Source organism: Panthera pardus, unplaced genomic scaffold, assembly GCF_024362965.1.
Source record: "Panthera pardus isolate Hobbes unplaced genomic scaffold, ASM2436296v1 HiC_scaffold_11, whole genome shotgun sequence".
NCBI lineage: Eukaryota > Metazoa > Chordata > Mammalia > Carnivora > Felidae > Panthera > Panthera pardus.
This window is the reverse complement of record NW_026526666.1, coordinates 54,817,548-54,842,255: the sequence shown is the minus strand read 5'-3', so window position 1 is coordinate 54,842,255 and position 24,708 is coordinate 54,817,548. Positions and strand designations below refer to the sequence as shown.

At 36.3% G+C, this 24,708-nt stretch overlaps 2 protein-coding genes across 10 annotated transcripts in view; one reads left to right on the top strand and one right to left on the bottom strand.

The window, feature by feature from the left end:
* The window catches only part of ALG6 (ALG6 alpha-1,3-glucosyltransferase), a 65,596-nt gene extending 45,247 nt beyond the window's left edge, over positions 1-20,349 (top strand). For all 6 annotated transcript variants that reach the window (XM_019449037.2, XM_019449034.2, XM_019449035.2 and 3 more), the window contains 5 exons: positions 242-326; positions 4,001-4,071; positions 11,860-11,928; positions 12,058-12,256; positions 19,155-20,349. In XM_019449037.2, coding sequence (XP_019304582.2) covers positions 242-326; positions 4,001-4,071; positions 11,860-11,928; positions 12,058-12,256; positions 19,155-19,352 — 622 coding nt within the window. In that variant the 3' untranslated portion in view covers positions 19,353-20,349. The remainder of the gene's footprint in view (positions 1-241; positions 327-4,000; positions 4,072-11,859; positions 11,929-12,057; positions 12,257-19,154) is intronic.
* A 7-nt stretch (positions 20,350-20,356) lies between these two features.
* ITGB3BP (integrin subunit beta 3 binding protein) overlaps positions 20,357-24,708 on the bottom strand; it is a 72,359-nt gene continuing 68,007 nt past the window's right edge. For 3 of the 4 annotated variants that reach the window (XM_053894489.1, XM_053894493.1, XM_053894495.1), the window contains one exon: positions 22,024-23,432. Coding sequence is in view for 1 of the 4 variants with exons in the window: in XM_053894495.1 (XP_053750470.1) it covers positions 23,425-23,432 (8 nt within the window). In the remaining 3 variants the exon portion in view is untranslated. Of the gene's footprint in view, positions 20,816-22,023; positions 23,433-24,708 lie in introns of those variants that run through there. The other variant, XR_008419365.1, reaches the window with a different exon arrangement.

Genomic DNA, 24,708 nt, shown 5'->3' with positions numbered 1-24,708 from the left:
CCTGCTTCTGATTCTGTGTCTCTCTCCCTCTCTGCCCTGCGCCCAGTCATGCTCAGTCTCTCTCTGTCTAAAAATAAAATACACATTAAAAATTTTTTTAATTTTAATAAATAAAATATAACTTTAATTTTAAATCAACCTAAGTTGGTAAGTAATGTGATCCTTATACTAAAAAAATATTTCCTTGTTTTAGATACTGCTACCAAGAAAACAAATGTTTTATTTTTATTCGTTTTTTTAGCTTTTGTTTTACATTTTTGAGCCTGCTTCCTGCATGTGTAAAATTAACACTTCAGCCCTCTTCCAAAGGATTCAGATTTACTCTGGTAAGTTTCTTATTACTTTAAATACTTAATTCTTGCTGCAACTGGTAATTATATTCTTGCTCTGAATGGGACTTACTGGACTGAGAAATAATACATTCATTTATTTGGTGAGCATGTATTGAGTGTCTAACATACTTAGGTGCTAGGCTGAATAATCAGAATCTTTCAGTTTAACTCAACAATTATTTAACTTCTGCTTTGTATTAGTCAGTGAGAGAATACAAAGAAGAAAAGAGTGGTGACAGACATGTTTAAATAATTATACTATAAAGCAGATGGTATTAAGGTCTATTACACATTTAGTGTTGTAATAGTGTGGGAAAGGGAGATACTACTTTGGGGTCAGATTAAGAAAATTTTTTTTTAAGTTTATTTATTTATTTTGAGTGAGAAAGAGAGAGAGAGAGAATATCCCAAGCAGGCTCTGTGCTGTCAGCTCAGAGCCCAATACGGGGCTTGCTCTCACAAACTGAGATCACGACCTGAGTCGAAACCAAGAGTTGGATGCTTAACTGACTGAGCCATTCACATGCCCCTGGGGGCAGATTTTAGACAGCTTCTTAGAATAAGTGGGATTGGAGCCAAATTTTGAAAGCTGGGCAAGATTTGAAATAGGAGGGGGTTATATAGCAGAAGAGAATGCAAGGCAGGAGGAAGAGCTTGCAGATACAGAGGCGGGAAAGGATAGGGGATGTTAATAATGGTTATTAAACAATGAAAGGTGTGTGTGTGTGTTGAGGTTAGGAGAGGGTATAGTGAGAGATAAGAGTCAAAAAGGATCAAACTGGGTAAGACTTTGAATGTTGGATTCAAAAAGTTGGAGTTTGATTTGTGTGCCAGAGGAGCCAAAAGACATCTTTGAGGAGAGTGGACAGATATCTGTTTTAGGAAGGTGACTTGTGTTAGTTTGAGGATGAATTGGTTATATTTCCTACAACTTAGGATGTCTCTGAATAGGTTCACAATATCCTCCTTGGCTGTGTTTCTGTAGTGTTTAAAATTTTGTTCCTTTGTGCCTTGATCAATAAAATGACATTTTATTTATTTACTATTTTTTAAAGTTTATTTATTGATTTTGAGAGAGAGAGAGAGAGAGAGAGAGAGAGAGAGAGAGAGAGGGAGAGAGACAGCATGAGCAGGGGCGGGGCAGAGAGAGAGGGAGAGAGAAAGTCCCAAGCAGGTTCTGCACTGTCAGTGCAGAGCCTGTCACTGGACTCAGTCTCACCAACTGAGATCATGACCTGAGCCAAAGTCAGACACTTAACTGACTGAGCTACCCAGGCACCCCTATAAAATGACATTTTAAAAATATCTTTTTAAAATACCAAGAAAATTTAGTTTATGAAAACAAAAGTCTTAGTGGACTTAAAAGGAGACAACAATTTAGAAATTATGGTTTCAGTTTGGGGACTGCCACTTATTTACATTGCATTTTGAAAACAAGCCAGAACATAACGGTAAATTCTGCAAAAGTATGTATGAGTACCACAGTGTGAAAAGGATGGTTTCATTTCCTCTTTGCTTTTTTATTACCGTTTCATTGACAGCTTCTCTTGTTTCATTCTGAGAGTGAACTCAGCATTGTAAGTCATCGACAGTTAATATTCTATAGGATTTTTAGAACAGAAGGAATCTGGTTAGTAATGCTCTGATGTCTTCAGTAGGCTTAACTTGAAATATTTGCAGGCTTACATGAGATTATGCTATTTTTCTAAGAAATAACATACTAATAAAGGTAGATTTCACAGATAAGCAAATGAAATTTCAGAACTTAAGTAACCATAGCAGTGTTAGAGGTAATTACTTCTAGGATTATAAGCCAGGAAAAACATTTTTTCCTGTATTTTCCTAATTTTTTCTTATTTTCCTAATTCCTATTTCCTAATTTTTCTTATTTTCCTATTTCTGTTTGCTATTTTTTTAAGTTTATTTATTTATTTTGAGAGAGAGAGAGAGGGAGGGAGGGAGAAAACATGATTGGGGGAGGGGGAGAGAGACAATCCACTTGGGATTCTGACAGGCTCTGCACTGTCAGCTCAGAGCCTGATGCGGGGCTCAAGCTCACGAACCGTGAGATCATGACCTGAACCTAAATCGGGAGTCGAATGCTTAACCGACTGATCTACCCAGGTGCCGCTGTTTGCTATGTTTTAATACAAGCCACTATGTTTAAAAAACTAAAAAAGATTTATATTAATGACTTCTGTAATTTTATTTGTGTTGATGTTTTGAATTTTTACTGATTACTTCTGAGAACTTTGAAATCATTTCCCATTATAATTATTTTCAAGTGTATTCCTTTCAGTAAAGATTGAATTATTTCTCAACATAAGTCTGTAATTGAGGTAATTGATAGTGTGAACACTAATATATCTATAGCAGCAAAGTGATTGTCTTTAATTTATTCAAGTAGTATTTTTCGAATGCCCTCTAATGTGCGAGGAGGTCCTTTTCTAGGTACTGGTGTGTAAGTGAATGACAGGTAACCTCCCTGTTCTCTTAATTGGGGTTTTTCATGCTAGTGGCAGGAAAGGATAAGCAACAAAATCGATCTGTTAACCAGGAAATATCTGGGAGTGATTAGGGTTATTAAGAAAATAGCATTAGGCGAAAAGAGTGCTGATGGATTTGGTTAGATTGAGGTAAGTGACATTTGAGCCTAGAACTGAATGGCCAGAAGGAGCCATTCACAAGATCTGTGCTCTGATTTGATAAAATGTTTTTCTTTAAAGCATGAACACATTGGCATATTTGGCACATAGACAGGTATGAAATGGCTGGTATGAAGTGAGTGAGGGAGGCAGTAAGAAATAGGCTGGAACAGGAAGGCAGGACCCATATAGGAGTTTGGATTTCATTCTTAGTGTTCATGGGAAGCTACCTGAGGACCTTAAATAGGGAAATTTACATGATCTGGTGTGGTGGCTGAGTGCACAGTGGACTGTAGGAGGCAAGAGTGTAGTTACCAATTAGGAGGCTGTGGCAGGAGTCCAAGAGAAAGATGAGTGTGGCTTAGACCACTCCTGTGCCACCATCAGCAGAGGGCAGTGGAAAGAAGTAGGTAGATAATGTATTTAGAAGGTGGTGTAGATAGGATTTGCCCTGGGTTGGATTTGTGTAGATAGATGTCCAATATGCAGATCATAACCTTCTGAAAATAGATCTAAATAATTCTGATTTAAAACCCCAAATAACAAATGATTACTTTATAAAATATTCAATATATTTTATTGAAATGTACATTTTAAAAACACTAAAATAGATTTGTCTTGCTAGTTTTAGATTTTGAACTTCTTGTCCTTCCTTCAATGCTTTTTAATTAATTTAATTTAATTTAATTTAATTTAATTTAATTGTTAGAGATTCCAAGGGAGGATGAAGGTATGATTGTTGTGTCTGAAGTATATAGTAGTTTTGTTTATTCATAACTGAGTCTGAATGAACTTGTTTTTGATGGTTAAGTATAGCTATATAATCATTGTTTTTTTAATAAATGTTTTACTAAATTTGAATAAAATTATGCATATTAGTGTTGTGTGGGTATTTTCTTTCTAGATAGAAGCTACATTAAGCTTTAAAATTTTACTTAAAATGACTTTATTTAGATTCATATTTAAACTGCTGTTATGATTGACAAGCTGTTATATCTCATTCTTCCCCCTTTTTCCTTAAAGGTTAGCTGTGCACTATCATTCTTTTTATTTTCTTTCCAAGTACATGAAAAGTCCATTCTCTTGGTATCATTGTAAGTAAAAATGTTTCAAGTATGTGTTTTATTTATTTATTATTATATGTTTATAATATATACATAAACTTGTTACCTAATATAATCACCTAAGTGACAAATGTTATGTAGTTGGATAAAATTATTCATAACATTGTATTTTTCCAGAATGATTTCTTACAATTTTACTTCTTTATAAAATATAATATTTTAAATTGAAAAGGCTTCATAGAATTATTACTGACACACTTATTTCTGTCTGTTTCTTCATATATATTTTTTATATGCTAATAAAAATATGTCTTCTAAAGAGCTTTTCCTCAGATTGGAGGCTGTTTATCATCTTTGCCTTTTTCATTTCATTCATTTCCACATCTATTCAGTAGCTTTGTTCTCTGTTCTTTCAACTCTTGAGGGGCTTTCATATGGTGGCTCCGTTCTGTTTCTTTTGTCAAAATCTTTGTTTAGACACAATTGGCCATTCTTAATCAGACTGCTTTGTTTTAAGAGCATTAAAATTTTTTCCTGGTCATCATAGTTCATCATAGATATTGGGTGACAGTGGAGGTATATTATCCCAACATTAAAATAGTGTTTACCCAGAACACATTGGAACACTTGAATCCTGCCCTAGATCAATCCTAGCCTGTGACTCTTCCATGCCTTATCCTGTGTTCGCTAGGTTCCTGTGGAAGAGCCATGGACAGAATAACCAATGACAAATGGAAAAAGTATTGCTTTTGTTAGGTGGAGCTTTGGACTAAGATCTCAGTGCAGAGCTTGCTCTGAGCTGGGCTGGCCTATGTGGAAGGCTTCTTTGCTTGAAACAAAACTGTCTCACATCATTGCAGACTAGGAGGACAGTTTAGTTTCATCCTCCAAAGTCTAAACCTGAGTTAGTTCCTACCACTATTAAGTGAGGCTTGGCTGACCCTCCACAAATTCCTGGTGCCAGGTGATGGAACTATGGAAAGGTTTGCTTTCAAATTCCCCAGAATTTCTACCCCATACAAAGGCAGCCCATTCAGTGATCTGTAATCTGACCATACATAGTAGCTCTTGGGCCCTGAATTTCTTTTTTTTTTTAACATTTATTTTTGAGAGAGAGGGAGAGAGAGAGAGAGAGAGAGAGAGCGAGCATGAGTGGGGGAGGGGCAGAGAGAGAGGGAGACACAGAGTCCGAAGCAGTCTCAGGCTCTGAGCTGTCAGCACAGAGCCTGATGCAGGGCTCGAACTCACAGACTGTGAGATCATGACCTGAGCTGAAGTCGGACGCTCAACCGACTAAGCCACCCAGGTGCCCCGGGCCCTGAATTGCTTGGAGTTCCTGCTCTACAACTGTACTTATGTCATTTATAACAGTGCATGGCTTTAATATAATTTTGATAAAATATTTTAAAGTTAGCATTGAAAGTTTTTCTTGACCTGGTCCTAGCTAATCTATCGCTAAACAGATATATCATTCAATAAATGTTCAGTGAGTGCCTACTGGTTGTCAGGTACTGTTCTGCACACTTGGTATGTATCCATGAACAAAACAGACAAAAATTCCTACGTTCTTAGCTTTTATTCTCAAGGACAGACACTAATAAATAAAAATAAGAAATTAAACAGTGTGTGAGAAGGTAATAAAGGCCATGAGGGAGAAATAAAACAGGATAAGGGAAGTTGGGAGTATTGGAGGTGGGGTTACAGGAGAAGTACAGGTTGTAATCTCAATACAGATAGGTAGGCCTCATTGAGGAGATATTTGAGAGGACTGGAGATGATGAGGAAATTAGCTGTGTGGATATTTGGGATAATAACATTCTAGATGAAGAGAACAGCCTGTGTGAAGGTCCTAAGATGGGAGTATGCCTGGTATGTTTAGTGAACAACAGAATGGCCAATGTGGCCAGAATGGGGTGGTCAAGGTAGGGGGTAATAGAAGGTGAAGTTAAAGAGGTAACAGAGGTATAAATTCTACAGGACCTTGTAGGCCACATTAGGAACTTTGGCTTTTATTCTAAAGAAAGTGGGGAGCCTTGGAAGGGTGTTGGGGAATAAGCATGATCTGACTTGATGTTTTATTTATTTTTATTTTTAAAATATTTTTTAATGTTTATTTATTTTTGAAAGAGAGACAGAATGAGAGCAGGGGAGGGGCAGAGAGAGAGAGGGAGACACAGAGTCTGAAGCAGGCTCCAGGCTCTGAGCTGTCAGCACAGAGCCTGATGTGGGGCTCGAACTCACACATCGCGAGATCTTGACCTGAGCCAAAATCGGATGCTTAACTGACTGAGCCATCCAGGCACCCCTGACTTGATGTTTTAAAAGGATCCACTCTGCTTGTCAAATTATACACATTAAATAAATATGTGCGATTCTTTGTGTATCAATTATACCTCAATGAAGTTTAAAAAAAAAAAATAAAAGCATTCTGGCTACAGGTCGAGAATAGATTATATGGAGCAAGAAAACACAGAAACCACTTAGAAGGCTGTTACCATAATCCAGGTGAGAAGTGGTGGTGATTGGGATCAAGGTAGTAATAGTGGAAGAAGTGAGAAGTGGCCATTGTGAATATATAAATAGAGCCAGAAGGGTTTCTGATGATTTGTATGTAGCATGTGAGAGAAAAAGAAAAGTCAAAGGTGTGTCAATGGGTTTTGGCTTGGAACTAGGATAGAATAGTGATTGACTGAAGTCGGGAAGAATGCCATTGAAACAGGATCAGGCTAGGTGTACACCTGGTGAGACCAAGTTCAGTGTTGGACAGATCTTTGGATATCGAAACAGAGATATTGGGTTAGCATTTAGATTTAAGTCTAGGTTGGATATATGAGAGGGGTTTGAGCTAAAGATAGAAATTTAGTAGTTTGTCAGTAGAGAGGACAAAGTCATGAGACTGGATGACATAATCAAAGGAGCGAGTATATATAGGGACAGGAACCAGGGACTGAGTCCTGGGCCACACAATGTTAAGAGGTCTTAGGAGAAGAGGCAAATAGGAATGGTTAGTGATGTAGGATGAAAAACCACAAGGTTGATATCCTGGAAGCTGACTAAAGAAGATATTTAAGGTCATGGGTCACCTATCTTACACCATTCGCAAAAATTAACTTGAAATGGAGTAGAGACTTAAATGTGGGGTGCCTGGATGGCTCAGTCGGTTGAGCATCTGACTCCTGATTTAGGCTCAGGTCATGATTCCAGGATCATGGGATAGAGCCCTGTGTTGGTCTCCATGCTGAGTGTGGTGTCTGCTTGAGATTTTCTCTCCCTCTGCCCCCTGCCCCCAATAATAAAAAAAGACTTAAATGCAAGACCTGAAACCATAAAACTCCTAAAAGAAAAAGCTCCTTGACATTGGTCTTGGCATGATCTTTTGGATATGACACCAAAAACACAAAGAACAAAAGCAAAAATAAATAAGCGGGATGACATCAAACTAAGAAGCTTCTGTATAACAAAGGAAATGAGTAACAAAATGAAAAGGCAGTCTGTGGAATGGGAGAAAATATTTGCAAACCATATACCTGATCAGGAATTAACACCCAAAATATATAAGGAATTCATACAACTCATTAGTAAAAAAAAAAACAATTTTTTTGAAAATGGTCAAAGGACCTTAATAGATACTTTCCCAAAGAAGATATACAACAGGTACATGAAAAGGTGTTCAACATCATTAATCATCTGGAAAATGCAAATCAAAACCATAATGAGATATCACTTCACACATGTCAGAATGGTTCTTATCAAACAGACAAGAGAGAACAAGTGCTGGTAAGGATGTGGAGGAAAGGGAACTCTACATTCTTGTTGGGAATGTAAATTGGTATAGCCACCATGGAAAACACTGTAGAAGTTCCTCAAAAAATTAAAATATTACTATATATTTTGTATATTTCATATAATTTGAATCATACAATATGTGGCTTTTTGTGCCTGATTTCTTTTATGTAATATTTTCAAGGTTAATCCATGTTGTAGCAGGTATCAATACTCATTTTTATGCCTGAATAATACTGCATCGTATGGATTTACTACATTTTGTTCATCCATGCATCAATTGGTGAACGTTTGAGTTTTCACCTTTTGGTTATTGTGAGTAGTGCCACTATGAACATTCTTGCATATTCGTTTGAACATTTGTTTTTAGTACTCTTTTTTTTTTTCAAGTTTATTTATTTTGGCAGAGAGAGAGAGAGAGAGAGCATGTGCGCACAGGAGGGGTGGGGCAGAGAGAGAGGGAGAGAGAATCCCAAGTAAGCTCTTTGTTGTCAGCACAGAGAGCCTGATGCAGGGCTCAGTCCCAGGAACCATGAGATCATGACCTGAGTGGAAATCAAGAGTTGGATGCTTAACTGACTGACCCACCCAGGTGCCCCAGTACTCTTGAGTCTATACCCAGGAGTGAGATTTCTGGGTCATATAGTAATTCTATATTCAACTGACTGAGGAACCATGAAACTTTTCCACAACAGCTATACCATTTTGCATTCCTACCAGTAATGTAATGTATGAGGTTTCCGGTTTCTCTACATCCTTTCCAGCTCTTGTTATTTTCCTTTTTTTCCCCATCCTAATTGTATGAAGTGGTATTTCATTGTGGTTCTGATTTGCATTTCCCTAATAACTGGTGCTTTTGAGCATTTTTTTTAAAGTTTTAAAATCTTTTAAAAGTTTTCTATTTTGATGAAGTTCAATTTATCTATTACTTCTTTTGTTGCTTAGGCTTTGGTGTCAGATCTAACAAACTATTGCCAAATCCAACATAATAAAGAGTTAGTCTCATGTTATTGCTAAGAATTTTATGAATTTAGATCTTATATTTAGATTTTTGATCCATTTTGAATTAATTTTTGTATATGGTATGAGATGGGTTCTTTAGGTGAGTTTTGCTGAAAAGGGGAGAAAAAATAAGAGCAACAGTTGTTAGAGAAAGTAGAGTCAAGTGAGGTTTTTTTTTTTTTAATGTTTATTTTTGTGAGAGAGACAGAGTGAGTGGGGGAGGGGCAGAGAGAGGGAGGGAGAGAGAGAATCCCAAGCAGGCGCTGCACTGTCAGCACAAAGCCCAATTCAGGGCTCGAACCCACAAACTGTGAGATCATGACCTGATCTCAAAAGAGTCAGATGCTCAACTGACTGAGCCACTCATGTACCCGTTTGTTTTAAGATAGGAGAAATCATGGTGTGGGAATGGTCAGTAGAGAGGGAACATTGATGATAGAGGAGGGAGGTAGGAGTTGTTGGAGCAAATTCCTTGGAAAGGGAGGTAGGATAGGACCTAGAGCACAAATGGAACTGGCATTGGACAGATGCATGAGTTTTCATTTTAATAAATAGAGGGAATAGGGTAGATAGGTACAGATGCTGGGGAGAGAGTAGATGTGATGGTGGCATCTGTGAAAGTTCTTTTAATTGCTTCAGTTTTCTCAGTGAAGTGGAAGGCAAGGCCATTGGGCAAGAATGTGTCGGAGCTTTGGGGATTATGAGGAGAGAGAAGGTGTGAATTATTCTAAGGAGACACAGAATGTGAACAGACTAGAGAAATAAATAGTAGGTGTTGGACACACTCGAATATCATGATCATATATTTAAAGTGAAAATAGTGTGGGTAAATGGTTTTCTCAAGAGCAGTTCCTCACTATGGTTGGAATAAGTACAAGTGGAGAGTTGGGTCTTTCCAGGTTTATGGTTTTGTCTAGTGAGGATAATGGGCTTGCTCGGGGCTTACAAGTGAATGCAGGGTGGTATTATAATGATTGACCTTAGAATTTAAACTGCTTGGTTAAGAAGGGGGAAAGACTTCAAAGGAGTGAGGCAAAGTGAAAAGGTGGTAGGAATAATGGATTGAAAGTCTTGATGGGATAAAAGATTGTTTGGAGTTTGGAGTGCTGAAAATGTAGGAGATAGTGGTCAGGATGCAGTTGATGGGTTGTGATTATGGAGGGTTTGCAGTCCTGAGTATGACCCTAAGGTGTAGGGATGAAGATGTGATCACCAGAAGAGAGGAGCTCCAGCAAATGAGAAGTCAGGATGTTGGAAGATCACTTATGTCTATGTAAAAATTGCCAGGAATTAAGATGAGTAGGGTTGTAGAGAGTGACAGTAAGGAGTTGAAATGATTGAGTAATGAGGGAAGTGACCTTGTGGTTGGTGGATGGTAACAAAGATGAGGACTAATAGGGATGAAGCCCGATGACATGAGATTCAAAGGTGGAGATTGGTCGGGCGGAGAGAGGGAGAACTGGTGTGGAAGAAGTGATAAAGACCAAGGATGCTATCTCCCTCTGGGTCCATTTGTTTGAAGGCTGTGGAAACAACAAAACAGGCACAGTTGAGAGGGCAGAGGGACAGCATTTTCCTCAGCGGGAGGGAGCCAAGGTTTGTTTTGAACAAGGTGATAAAGGGAAAGATTCAAAGAGGTTGAGGATGCAGAGGATTTTGGTACTTGATTATAAATATTAAGTACCTTGAGGTCAAGGGCTGAGTTATGTTCCTCTTTGTATTCCTTTCAGAGTAGTGCTTATACGTAATAAGTTTTCCACAAATGCTTATATTCAGTAAATGAATATTGAATGAATAAATGGGAGTTTTGACCCAGAAAGAGAAATAATGTTTATTGAGCACCTACTATGTGTATATTTTTAACATAAATACATTCTGATTTAAAAAGCATCAAGCAGTGAAACTGAAAGTTCTAGTATTTTCTTTTAGTGCAGCAGTTTTCAATTGGTTTGTAACCCCACACTTTACATCTCATATGCTAGTTGATATGGGGGAAAGTCATCCTTCTAAAAAGGAGAATGCTCAAAGCTTCTAAAATAAGGAGACCCAAAACAACTATAACAACAAGTATTGTACATAAGTAACGTACCACAATCAGTAGTAAACGTTAGAAACACAGAAATAATCATGTTAAAAAATTAGGTAATACTAGTAAAAGAGTTCTTTCAACTACTTAACAATACAAGTATTATTATTTCCATTTATACATAAGAAAAAAAGGCAAAATTAATCATTTGTTCAAAGTCATACAGTAATAAGTGGCAGAGATGGGACTAAGACTCAGGTCCTCTTCTACTTGAACATTGCCACAGTAGAATCCAGAAGGTAATGAGACCAGGGTGGGTGGTAAGGTCACAGAGTTGGGACCCATAATCCTAAACTCTATAATAAAGTTCCTTTTATTGGCATTATGCTTCCTCTTCCTATACTATTGTTCTTTTCCTGTAGCTGCTTCTTACTTTTTTTCCCCTCTTTTCTTTTATTCTACCAATATCAGCTTGTTTCCTCTTGTAAGTTTTATCTCTGTTGTTCTTGCTTCAGTGGCAGAAGATGATCTTGTCTGTTACAACTTTAATTTTTAACTTATATTAGTAATATGTATCATGGAGGATCATACAAAAGAAGTTTGAATACCACTATACTGGAAATTGACTTATTTTTCCCAAGTAGGATGAAACACGAAAAAACTCTATCTCTGAATGTTTGGATCTGTTTATCAGATCCTTTCTTTAAGCTGCTGTTTGTAGGCTAGAAAAAAAATGTTCCATTAATGGAATATTGAAAGAAGCAGTTTTTCAGTTATTATGAGGAGTAGATACCTTCTCTATGTTTAGACTCACTTAGTTTGGATTGATAGGTATTAAAAAAAATGAATCAGTGATCTATATGGAGACCTTACTGGCTGTTTTTTATTTGTTTGTTTGTTTGTTTGTTTAGCTACCCCGAAGATCAGACAGATAAAATGTATTTATATTTTTCACAAGAATTGAAATTCTGTCAGATTAAAATATTTTTTTTTCTTTATCATTTTAGACCAGTCTGCTTAGTTTTAAGTGAAATTCCTTTTATGTCTACCTGGTTTTTACTTGTGTCAACATTTAGGTGAGTCAAACCAATATTCATATAGTATTTTCAGTATACTTCTTATAAACTCATTTAAAACTTTTTTCAGAGTGATGTGGTTTGAACTGGCAATTCTCTTTTGATGTTTTTTCTGTTTTTCCCTTACAGTATGCTACCTCTTCTACTGAAGGATGAACTCCTAATGCCCTTAGTTGTGACAACGATCGCATTTTTTATAGCTTGTGCAACTTCCTTTTCAATATTTGAAAAGACTTCTGAAGAAGAACTTCAGTTGAAATCCTTTTCCCTTTCTGTTAGGAAATATCTTCCATGTTTTACATTTCTTTCCAGAATTATACAATATTTGGTAAGTTGTTCAGATTTTAAGGAATGGTACTTAGCATGGCACTATTTAAAAAAAAAATGTAATACCTTTTTTCTTTTATAGCTTTTTTGAGATATAACTCACATAAATTCACCCATAAAGTCCACCCATTTAAAGTATGCAATTCACTGGTTTTAAGTATGTACGTAGAGTTGTACAACCATGACCATAACCTAATTTTACACTATATCTCTATCACCCCAAAAAGGAACCCTGTTCCCATTAGCAGCCATTTTCCATTCCACTCTAATCTCCAGCCTTGGACAGCCAGTAATCTACTTTCTCTACCTATATATTTGCCTTTCTGGACATTTCATATAAGTGGAATGTATTATTCTGCTAGGGCTGCCATAGCAAAATACCACAGACCAGATGGCTGACGCAACAGAAGTTTATTTTCTTACAGTTCTAGAGGTTAGAAGTCCAAAATCAAGGTGCCTCATCAAGGTTTCTGGTGAGGTCTCTCTTTCTGGGTTATAGGCAACCTTGCTGTGTCCTCATGGGGCTGCTTCTTTGTGTGGGTGTGTAGAGACTTTGGTGTTTCTTCCTCTTCTTTTTATTTATTATTTTTTAAAAATTTATTTAAAAAAATGTTTTTTCTCTTCCTCTTCTTATAAGGACACTGGTCCTATCAAATTAGGGTCCCACCCTTATGACCTCATTTAAGCTTCCTAAAGTTTGTGATTCCAAATGTAGTCACATTGGGGTTGGGGCTGCAACATGAATTTTGCCGGGACATAGTTCAGTCCATAACATGGAATCATAGGAAATATAGTCTTTTGTGACTGGCTACTTTCACTTAGCATAACGTTTTTGAGGTTCATCTGTGTTGTAGCATGTATCAGTACTTCATTATTTTTTATTTCCATACTATATTTCATTTTAATAGATACAGCACATTTTGTTTATTCATCAGTTGATGGGCATTAGGTTGATCCCACTTTTTGGCTGTTGTGAATAATGCTGCTCTGAAGGTTTGTGTATAAATTTATCAGCATATTGTTTTCATTTCCCTTGAATGTACCCTTAGGAGTGGTAGTTCTGTGTTTAACATTTTGAGAAACTGTTGGCCAAAGTGCTACATGATTTTACATTCCCACCAGCAATATATGCCGGTTCTAATTTCTCCATATTCATGATGGTACTTGTTACTGTCTTTTTTATTATAGCTGTCCTGGTGGGAGTGAAGTCTCAGTGAGGTTTTGATTTGTATTTTCCTAGTTACTAATTATGTTGAGCATCTTTTTATTTGCTTATTGGCCATTTGTATATCTTCTTTGAAGAAATGCTTATTCAAATACTTTGCCCATTTTTAATTGGGTTGCCTTTTTATTTTTGAGTTGTAAGAGTTCTTTATACATTCTTGATACAGGTCCCTTACTAGATAGGACTTGCAAATATTTTTTTCATAATCTGTAGGTTCCTCCTTCACTTGTTAATGGTATTGTTTCCAGCATGAAAGTTTTTTTTTTTATTTTTATGAAGTCCAATATGTCTATTTCTTTGTCTTTTGTTGTTGTTATATATATATATATATATATTTTTTTTTAAAGTAAGCTCTGTTTCCCTCCTGGGGTTTGAACTCAACGACCCTGGGTTCAAGCGTTGCATGCTCTACTGACTGAGTCAGCCAGATGCCCTGTGCTTTTGATGTCTTATCTAAGAAACCATTGTGTAAAGGTCATGATTTACCCTTATGTTTTCTTTTGAGAGTTTTATTTTCATCTTGAGGGGGCACCTGGCTAGCTCAGTTGGAGGAGTGTGTAACTATTTTCATTTTTATTATTATTTTTTTTTACAAACACAACTTCAGTTTATTCTTTAGTTCAAAACAAAACAAAACAAAACAAATCACTTGACAGGCTTAGCTCTCTAGGAGATCTTTATATGGCAAAGTACAAGTTTAAAAAAAATCCACAAAAGCGTGAAATTTTATCCTATGGCTATTGCAACTGGGTGTATTTAGAGGACCTTTATTTTGTTTAATAGCAATTATATTGAAGTTCAACACAAAATTCACCTTTTTATGGTGTATAATTCAGTGTCTTTTAGTATTATGCACAGAGTTGTGTAATCATTATCACTATCTAGTATTAGGACATTTCATCACTCCAAAAATAAACCCTGTACCCATTAGCAGTTGCTTTCTGCCCCTTCTCCCCAACCCTTGACATACTACTTTTGTGTGTATGGATTTGCCTATTCTGGATATTTCATATAAATGGAATCATATGAAATGTGGTCTTTTGTGACTGGTTCCTTTCACTGGGCATGTTTTCAGGGTTCAACTATGTTGTAGCATGTATCAGTACTTCATTACTTTTTATGGCTAAAAACTATTCAGTTATATGGATACACCACAATTTCTTTATCCATTCATCAGTTGATGGATATGTGGGCTCTTTCTACCTTTTGGTTACTATGAATAATAGCTGTGAACATCCATGTATAGGTTTTTGTGTAGTGATATGTCTTCAGATACCTTGAGGATATTCCTAGAAGTAGAATTGCTAATTATTCTATGTTCAACATTTTGAGAAGCTGTCAGGCTGTCTTCCAAGGTTTGCGTACCATTTTACAATCCCATCAGCAGTGTTATAAGGGTTCCAGTATCTCCACATCCTCACTGACACTCGTTACTGTCTTTTTAATCACCCTAATGCATTTTGATTTGCATTTTTCTTTTCTTTTTTTTACATTTACATCCAAATTATTTAGCATATAGTGCAACAGTGATTTCAGGAGTAGATTCCTTAATGCCCCTTACCCATTTAGCCCATCCCCCGTCCCACAACCCCTCCAGTAACCCTCTGTTTGTTCTCCATATTTAAGAGTCTCTTACGCTTTTGTCCCCCTCCCTGTTTTTATATTATTTTTGTTTCCCTTCCCTTATGTTCATCTGTTTTGTCTCTTAAAGTCCTCATATGAGTGAAGTCATATGATATTTGTCTTTCTGTGACTAATTTCGCTTAGCATAATACCCTCCAGTTCCATCCACGTAGTTGCAAATGGCAAGATTTCATTCTTTTTGATTGCCGAGTAATACTCCATTTATATATATATACCACATCTTCTTTATCCATTCACCCATCGATGGACATTTGGGCTCTTTCCATACTTTGGCTATTGTTGATAGTGCTGCTATAAACATTGGGGTGTATGTGTCCCTTCGAAACAGCACACCTGTATCCTTTGGATAATTACCTAGTAGTGCAATTGCTGGGTCATAGGGTAGTTCTATTTTTCATTTTTTGAGGAACCTCCATACTGTTTTCCAGAGTGACTACACCAGCTTGCATTCCCAGAGGAGTAACTCTTGATCTCAGGGTCATGAGTTTGAGCTCCACATTGGGTGTAGAGATTACTTAACAAAAAAATCTTAAAAGAAATGTTTTAATTTTAGGTCACTGATTCTCTTTGAGTTAATTTTCATATATGCTGTGAGGTAGGAGTCCAACTTTATTCAGTTGTTCCAGCACCAATGAATTGTGTTGGTACCTTTGTTGAAAATCAACTGATCCATGGGGCGCCTGGGTGGCTCAGTCAGTTAAGTGGCTGACTTCAGCTTAGGTCATGATCTCGCAGTCTGTGAGTTCAAGCCCCACGTCGGGCTCTGTGCTGACAGCTCAGAGCCTGGAGCCTGCTTCCGATTCTGGGTCTCCCTCTCTCTCTGCCCCTTGCCTGCTTGCTCTCTGTCTCTTTCTCTCAAAAATAATAAACATTTAAAAAGTTTAAAAAAAAAAAAAAGAAAATCAACTGATCCTAAATATAAGGATCCTAAAAATCAATTGATCCTAAATCAGTCCTATTCCACAGATACATATGTGTATCATTATGCCAGTACTACACTGTCTTCATTACTATAGCTCTGTAGTTAGTTTTAAAATTCAGAACATGAGCCCTCCAACTTTGTTTTTTCTCATGATTGTTTTAGTTATTTTATGTTCCATATCACTTTTTGCATCAGCTTGTCAATTTCTCCAAAAGCCCAGCTGAGATTTTGATAAGGATTACTTTGATTCTGTATATCAATTTGTGGAATATTGCCATCTTAATAAGATTTAGTCTTCCAAATCCATGAACATAGTATACATTCCCATTAATTTAGAAAATCTGTAATTTTCTTCAACAGTGTACGGGTCTTATGTACTTATGTTAAATTTATTTCTAAGTATTCTTTATGATGTTTTTCTAAATGGAATTGTTTTCTTAATTTTGTTTTTATAATGTTCATTACTACTGTATACAGATACACTTGACTTTTAAAAAAAATTTTTTTTAACGTTTATTTATTTTTGAAAGAGAAAGAGTGCAAGCAGGGGGTGGAGGGGGGGCCGGGGGTGAGGGGCAGAGAGAGAGGGAGACACAGAATCCAAAGTAGGCGCCAGGCCCTGAGCTGTCAGTATGGAGCCTGACACGGGACTCGAACCCACAAACTGCAAGATCATGACCTGAGCCAAAATCAAGAGTTGTACACTTTAACCAACTGAGCCACCCAGGCACCCCTGGTGTTCTGTTTTCTATTTCATTGATTTGGTTCTAATTTTCTTCTTTCTCATGCTGCCTTTGGTTTGGTTTACTCTTTATCTAGTTTCTTAAATTTCAAATTCAGGTGATTGATTTAAAAATTTTCTTCCATTTTTATAGAGGCATTCAAACCTGTAAATTTTACTATGTCATATTAAGCCAGCTTTCCATAAATTTTGACATTTGCTTTTCTGTTGAGTTAAAAATACAGTCCATTTCCATTGTGATTTCTTCTTTGGTTCATGAATTACTTAGAAACTTGTTCAGTTTCCAAATATTTGGGGATTTCCCAGATTTCTTCCTGTTTTTGTATTCTCATTTAATTCCAATGTGTTTATGGAGTGCCTGGGTGGCTCGGTCGGTCAAATGACTTTGGCTCAGGTCATGATCTCATGGTTCGTGAGTTCAAGCCCCGCATTGGGCTCCATGCTGACAGGTCAGAGCCTAGAGCCTGCTTCAGATTCTGTGTCATCCTATTTCTTTGCCCCTCCCCTGCTCTTACTCTGTCTCTCAAAAATAAGCAAACATTAAAAAATTTTTAAAAATTCCAATGTATTTAGAGAACATACTTGTATTATCTGAGTGTTTTCAAATGTATCAACTATGCTTTATGTTGGTTTTTCCTGTTTTTGAGGGGTATTTTTGCTAGAAATGGAATTGTCTTTTTCTTTCAGCAATTTGAATGTCATCCATCTTACTGCCTTGTGGCCTCAATGTTTTCTGATGAGAAGTCAGCTGTTAATCTTACTAAGGATAGCTTGTGTGCATATTTTTAGATGCTTATTATATGTCCATTTGAATATGAGTCTGGAGTTTAGGGGAGAGAGGTCCAGGCTGGATGAGCTCACAAAAGGTGTGAGTATAGAAGACGACTAAGTACTGAGTCTTGGGATACTACAGTACATAGAGGTAGGGGACATAAGGAGCCATCAGAGTTGTCTGAGAAGGATTAACTGGTGGAGGATTAACAGTAGGAGAGTATGGTGTTATGGAAGCCAAGTGAAGGAAGTGTGTCAGGGAGATGGGAGTAATGTGCTATTTCAGATGCTGTTGAGAGATCAAATAAGGTGATAAGAAATAACCAGTGGAAGTCATTATGGATCTTTGATCAGGGCAGTTTCATTGGAGCAACTGAGGTGAAAGTCTAATTGGTGTGGATTTACTAATGAAATGGGAGGAGAATTGGATGCATTAAGTTATAGGCAACTCCTTTGGGAAACTTTGCTGTAAATAGGAGCAAATGGGGTAATAGCTAGAGTTTGTTTAAAATGGAAGGAATTTTAGTATGTCCCTTAACACTGATTCAGCATCATAGTATCATGATATTTCAACCAGCCCTGTATTTCTTAAGTTTGAAACTTTAAATTTGATTATTTCAATTCAGAAGTTAGAAATTTTCACTTTACACTAAGATTGACTCAGGGGATTTTCCCTTTGGAGGGTATTTGTAGCCGTTTATACCTGTCTGAGTCTTTTTTGGTTACTATCCCTAAGCTTGCATCTGGAATGAGCACTGCATACTCTATTCAGGTCGTTAAATCCTGCCATTAAAGCATCTTTTAGGGTTCCATTTTTGTCCCACCTTCTTCATGAAAGTCACCAGCAATGGTTTCTCACTGCTTGCTTAGAAAACAAAGTAAATGTGGAAATATAGAACATTTACTTAAGCAGCTTCTGTGTCAAGAAAACTGACTGCTACACAATTACAATAAATGCAGTATTTTTACTACTCATTTTGGCCTTTAATAAAATGTGACCTTGTGATTTTAACTAGTTCATGCATTTCCCTAATTAAATTGAAAACTCTTTGAGGCCAGAAGATTACATTTTCTTTCATATGCCCCACCATGATTTACTACAGCATTAGCTCATTGAATGTTGCATGAACATGAAATATTACTATTTGCCATGGAAGAGTTTTTTATAGATGGGTTCTTAGATTAGCTTAGAACTTTATATTTTATAAGGACTCAGGGCCCTGGAGTGTAGCCTGAATTTAACCCTGACTAGCAGTATTGTCTGTTCCAGGTAACTTTTAAGTACTTGGGCGGTATTAAGTATGACAGGAATTCTCAGGCTTTGGCTACACATGGGAATCACTTGGAAGCCTTTAAATCCTGAGGCCTACCCTAGAAACTGATTTAATTGGTCTGAAGTATGGCCTGGTCATAGAGATTTTTAACCCTCCACTGATGATTCTAACATGCAGCCTAGGAGGAAGAAATCCACCATTAGAAGAGATTGGAGTCCCACCCTTCACCTTCAGTTCTGCTCACTTACAGCTATAAGTAAATGTTACCAGTACATTTAATCTTTTATATTATTCAGTAATTTGTTTTTTCCCTCCTTGTAGTTTCTTATCTCAGTCATCACTATGGTACTTCTGACACTGATAACTGTCACACTGGATCCTCCTCAGAAATTACCGGACTTATTTTCTGTATTGGTTTGTTTTGTATCCTGCTTACATTTCCTGTTCTTCTTAGTCTACTTTAACATTATAATCATGTGGGATTCCAAAAGTGGAAGAAACCAGAAGAAAATCAACTAGGTACATCTGCAAACACGTGAAAATATTAACAGTGCTTAAACGGTTTTTGAACTTTTTGCTGTGTATAAATAAAATTATCATTTTGAGGATCATGGAACTACAGGAAAAAGATGGTGAAAAGTCATTGTTGTCTATACAAAATAAATCTATATGGGATCCAAGCCCAGTGGAGGCTTTTATTTTCTAACTATTGAGTGGCCAAGACATACTGTAGTTTTATAATATTCAGTTATCCAAGTGGGAAAATAAGAGAAAATGCCCTTAATCCCAGTATTTACTCAGGAAATATACAAGTTGTTGTCTTAAAGAAAATCTGCAAATCCAGTGAACTTACTGGGAGAATTTAACCCTTCTTTTTAAAGGAAATTACTAATTTTGGTATTTAAATTTCATTTTCCTTCCTTGGAATACAAGTAATGTGTATTCATTCTTTAGATATCTATCTCAGGGTTTAAATTTGTGACAATCTTTTAAATGACTGTAGGAAGGCAATTTAAACTGCTTGAAGTTTGAACATGCCTCATTACATGGTACAAATTTGAATTTCTTTTTAACAGGCAGAGAGGTTAAACCATGTTATTTTTTCCAAAATGCCGATTTACTTAAATGCAATTTAACAGTGAATTTTCTTGAATTTAAATCTAAGTGGTTTGAGTGATGTCTTTTTAATTACTCATGATCACTAGTTCTAAACTTCCAGCATCATTCTGTTTAAGTTAAATGGTCTTATGCAGGATTTCATCCTTCTGATCTTTTTATTGTTGTTGTTGTGATGTGGTTCAGGATAACCACTTCCATAGCATTGATTCATATCATGTTTCATATTGACTTGGCTCTGTTAATAATGTATCATTCTATATTAGGAGAAGCTCATCTTTACTATCATATTCAATTGGTAAAAATGTATCATGTCGATGTTATAGTTTCTTATGTAAAGATGTGTTGTCTAGATGTGTTGTCTTTACTCTCCGTGATAAGAATAAAACAATTATTTTCACATCAACGTGTTTTTAATGAATATATTTCTTTCATAAGATAGCCATTAAAGTATATTGACTGGTGATACATTTTAAAACAATGAACACATATACACAAAGAAAATTTGGTTCTAGACATGGACAGCCACAGGCTGATACAAGAAGGTATGTACTTCTAAGTCTGATAAAGGAAGTATATAGATTTAGACAAAGCAAAAATCAGGAAGTATTTCTTTTTCGAAGCAAATGTGCATAAAGACTCAAAGGGCAGGTCAGCACAGAAAAGCAGCCTTGAATCACTGCCGAATCAGCAGGAACACTGCTGTCCATGGTCACCATCTGTAATCACTGTGCCCAAATGTCAGCATCTTGGCTGGCTGGTGTAGTCCTATTTTTTTTATTTTTTATTTTTTGGAATAGCATACATAGGTTTAACACAGGATGTTGATTTAAATCAATGATGAGGAAGTTCTAACTTCTAAATAACTGGAACAGAGAAACATTATTTGAAAAAGTATTATGTAAATATTAATAAAATAGAATATGTACATATTCAAAGGATGTTATGGGCAAATTCTTTAAATATACATTTTCTAGATGATTTAACCTAATCATATTGGGTTAACATTGTAGCTGTTATGGAGACTTGTAGCAATTATAAGTCAAGTATGTCTTAACTATCTGTTAGAAACCAATTTAAGAAGAGTCCACTCTGAACTTGGATTAGGTTCCAAAATACCAAAAATGGCACCTGGATGGCTCAGTTGGTTAAGCGTCTGACTTCTCATGGTTCGTGGGTTCAAGCCCTGTGTTGGGCTCTGTGCTGACAGCTCAGAGCCTGGAGCCTGCTTCAGATTCTGTGTCTTCCTCTCTCTGTGCCCCTCCCCTGCTTTGTTTTCTGTCTCAAAAATAAACATTAAAAAATTTAAGAAACAAATGTCCAAATACCAAAAATGTCCAGTGATGAATTAACACAGAAATAGACAATTCTAAAGTATTTCAGTGACAGGATTACTGGGATATCTAAATATAAAGATATTTAGGTAATACAAAAATATTAAAGATTTCTCACTTCACTAATCTGTCAAAAAAATGAACCCTTCTAAGTTATTTTCAAGTTCATTTTAGAGGGAAGGGCCCTTTCTGAGAAATGCAGTTTTCTCTGTTGCCAATAAACTCAGGTTTGCTTCTTAAAATGAAGAGAACAGGGTGTATGTTCATGTATCAAATATGAAGCATACAGAAGCCATTTTCCTTTGAGGCCTTAAGGAGGGGAGAAAAATCCCAGATGTAGCATTCTGTCCAAATGATAAACCACAACTAAGTGAGTGAAACATTTACAAAAGTCAGGGCAGCCAAAGGAGCCTCTCTGTTCAATAGAAAGAGTAAAAGATGGATAGGATGTAACTAAATAATGGTTGGAGTAACACAGGGGTTTCAAGTCTCAATTGGTCTCTCTTCTGTTATGTTCATTGGAAGATCAGGGCCAAGTGTATCCCCCGCCTTCCTCCATGCCGCACCCCCTCCCCCCCATATAAACATTAGTTTTGTGTGTGGATCTTTCTGCTTTGTCCTTCATGTGGCCTCCAAGGGTGATAAAGCGAGAGTCATCTGATCTACAATGAAGAGGACTGGGAAATGATTCTTAGCAGACCCAGCTGTTCTGAAAGGCAAAAGCTTAGTATATCAAGAGGTCAAACATACAGTAACTGATTTAATAGCATTAACCACATACCTACATAACTTGCATTACATATGAAACCAAACTACTTCTTAACCCTTTAATTCCTGACTAATGTAAGTTTCTTTATATGCTTTGGCTTTACATCCTAAGCTTAGTTTTCAGTGTTAGAACACAAAAAGAATTATTCTTTTTGGTATATTTTCGGTAATATCCTATTACAAGGACTGTATCACAAACTGTTCTTAATATTTAGCAGATTATCTTAAAAGTCTTATTTAAATAGTACCAATAAAGTCATTAGTGAAGGCAATTAGGTTTAATAGTTAATTGGGTTACTATTTAGTATCTATGTCATTTAATAGTTCTTAAAACCCATTTTCATTTTAAGAAGTAAATCTGAAATTTCTCTAAATGGAAAATCAGTTATTTTCAAACAAGTTAAATTTTGTTTCAGATTTTCATACAGTATTTTTATTTCATGATACAGTAGTATCTTCCACAAATTTTATCAAGACTTAGGGCAAGTACCAAGGGAACAGTATTTTTTCCCCTGCAGAAGTGGTCAAAGAAAAATACAGAAGTTTTAAAAAACCGTGTTGTCAAGTTATAACACATCCTGTGATACCCTCTTCCCCTTGTTTCGTGAGAGTACAGATGATTATAATACAAAATAACACCACAGAAAAATAGAAATTTAAAATGATGTTTCAAAATCACTTGGAAGGAATCAAAATGATTCCTGACCCCTAAGAAAGGTCCTTTCAATTCAGTACAGTGTGTAGTTCAGTTTAAGAACAACTTCATATTTTAAAATGTACTGAAAAATGCATTCCACTATTCTATATAAGGAGGTATAAAAATGTTTAAACATTGAAATAGTTTTTCTGCACAAACATAGGAATAACTAGAATATAATAAAGACTCGTCCCCGAGACAGTGGCTATACAATAAACTTCTTGAAAAATTCTATGAGTGTAAAAAATCTAATTAATACACATCTGGGGCTTTAAATGGGAAAGTGGTACCTAATTCCACTCACCATTAGATTTAATCTGAGCTTTAAAACATACAGTTTTACCAAAGGTGCCATTTTCATAAATGTTCTAAGTCTATCCACAAATGCTAAAAGTATACAGAAGTGTATGTGATACAGAATTGAAGTCAAGATCTTGTTCTACATGTTGGCTTACATTAAAGGGTCAAGAAGAAATGTATTATTTACATTGAGATTATCTACTGCTGTGTGTAGAAAGTTTAAATTAGCTGCAAGAAATTTTATCTAGACACACACCTGCCTAGTGCTATGATCTGGTATTTACTGGGCAGATTAATTACAAACATTTCTTCTGTTCCTTTAAATATGATCAGGCAGATGCAGAAGAAGTTGGTGTCCATAGTAAGTGCATTTCTTCTAAATGTCTGCAGGATATAAAAGATGATTGTTAAATCAAGAATTAGTTTCCAAATTAACATGCATCTCACACTACTTAAGACACGATTTAAACACCCATTTACCATGTAATTTGGTACCTAGTTTAGATATTGGCAATCTCTCATTTGCTTATTTTTGAATCTTCTAAGCAACATTCACCTTCACAAATAATTGTCAGTATGATTACTCAGACATCACACTCTTCACTTTATGTGAAGATTTATCTGAGGTACTTCTGAGAGATTTCTGAAACTCCTACATGATCTACTTGCTGAAAACACCAAAATCTACATGCCTTTTGTCTGTAAGCCTTAAGGGCCTTTCAGCAGGTGTTTCCTCCAACAGCTGCCCCCCAAAAAAAGAGACTGTATTTACTGACATTCCTATTCAGCGAGTGTCCCTCTGGGGACTCCTAGTGGTGGCAGAAGTTCTTGTCATTTGGCTTAGGACCTTTGTGTGAGAGGACGTCTTTGACAAGAGCAGCTATTGGCAAGTGATGACACATTTCCCATAGGGCATGTGGACCTTTGATTCCTGAAATACCCCATTCATGCTTACACCGGCAGCCATGAAGAAGTAATGCATGGTAGTCCCCTATATTTTCCTATTCATGGGAGTCCACATATATTCTTGTCCTAGAAGAAGGTAGGTTGCCAACTTAACAACCAACTCTTGCCAACTTGCGTCTGGTCTGAATTCCTATAGAAGATTTTAAGCACTCTAGTATTGACTTAATATCCCTGTAGGTTATTGATACATAGTTATCAGAACTAATGACAATACCATTCAGGAAAGGAAGACTATCATTAAATAGTTACTATGGGGGAGGTGCTAGTTAAGCTTATTCTGTACAATCTCACAAGGTAAATCTTATCAGTCCCATTTTATAATTAAGATTTAGGGAAACCAAGTGCCTTACTTAAGGCCACAGAGCTAAGTAGGTAGCAGAGCTGGTGCGGGACGTGTAATCCAAATCCTGTCCTCTGTTATAATGCCAGACCATGCAGAGAAGTTTCATCGATTGATCATGACGGCTAGAAGGGAGCACAGCATGTGTATTATCTCTACACTGCCACACTGGCTCTGGAGATGAATATCTCAGAACACAAATGAAATACAAGTGAGACATAGTGATGCAGTTCATGAGCAGTATTTTGACAGAATTCATCCTTCGTATAACAACTATATTCTCTCTAAAATATATTTTGGATTGTTACTTCCCTAAACAATAATCTTCACTGGTCCACTTCTGCCTAATGAAGA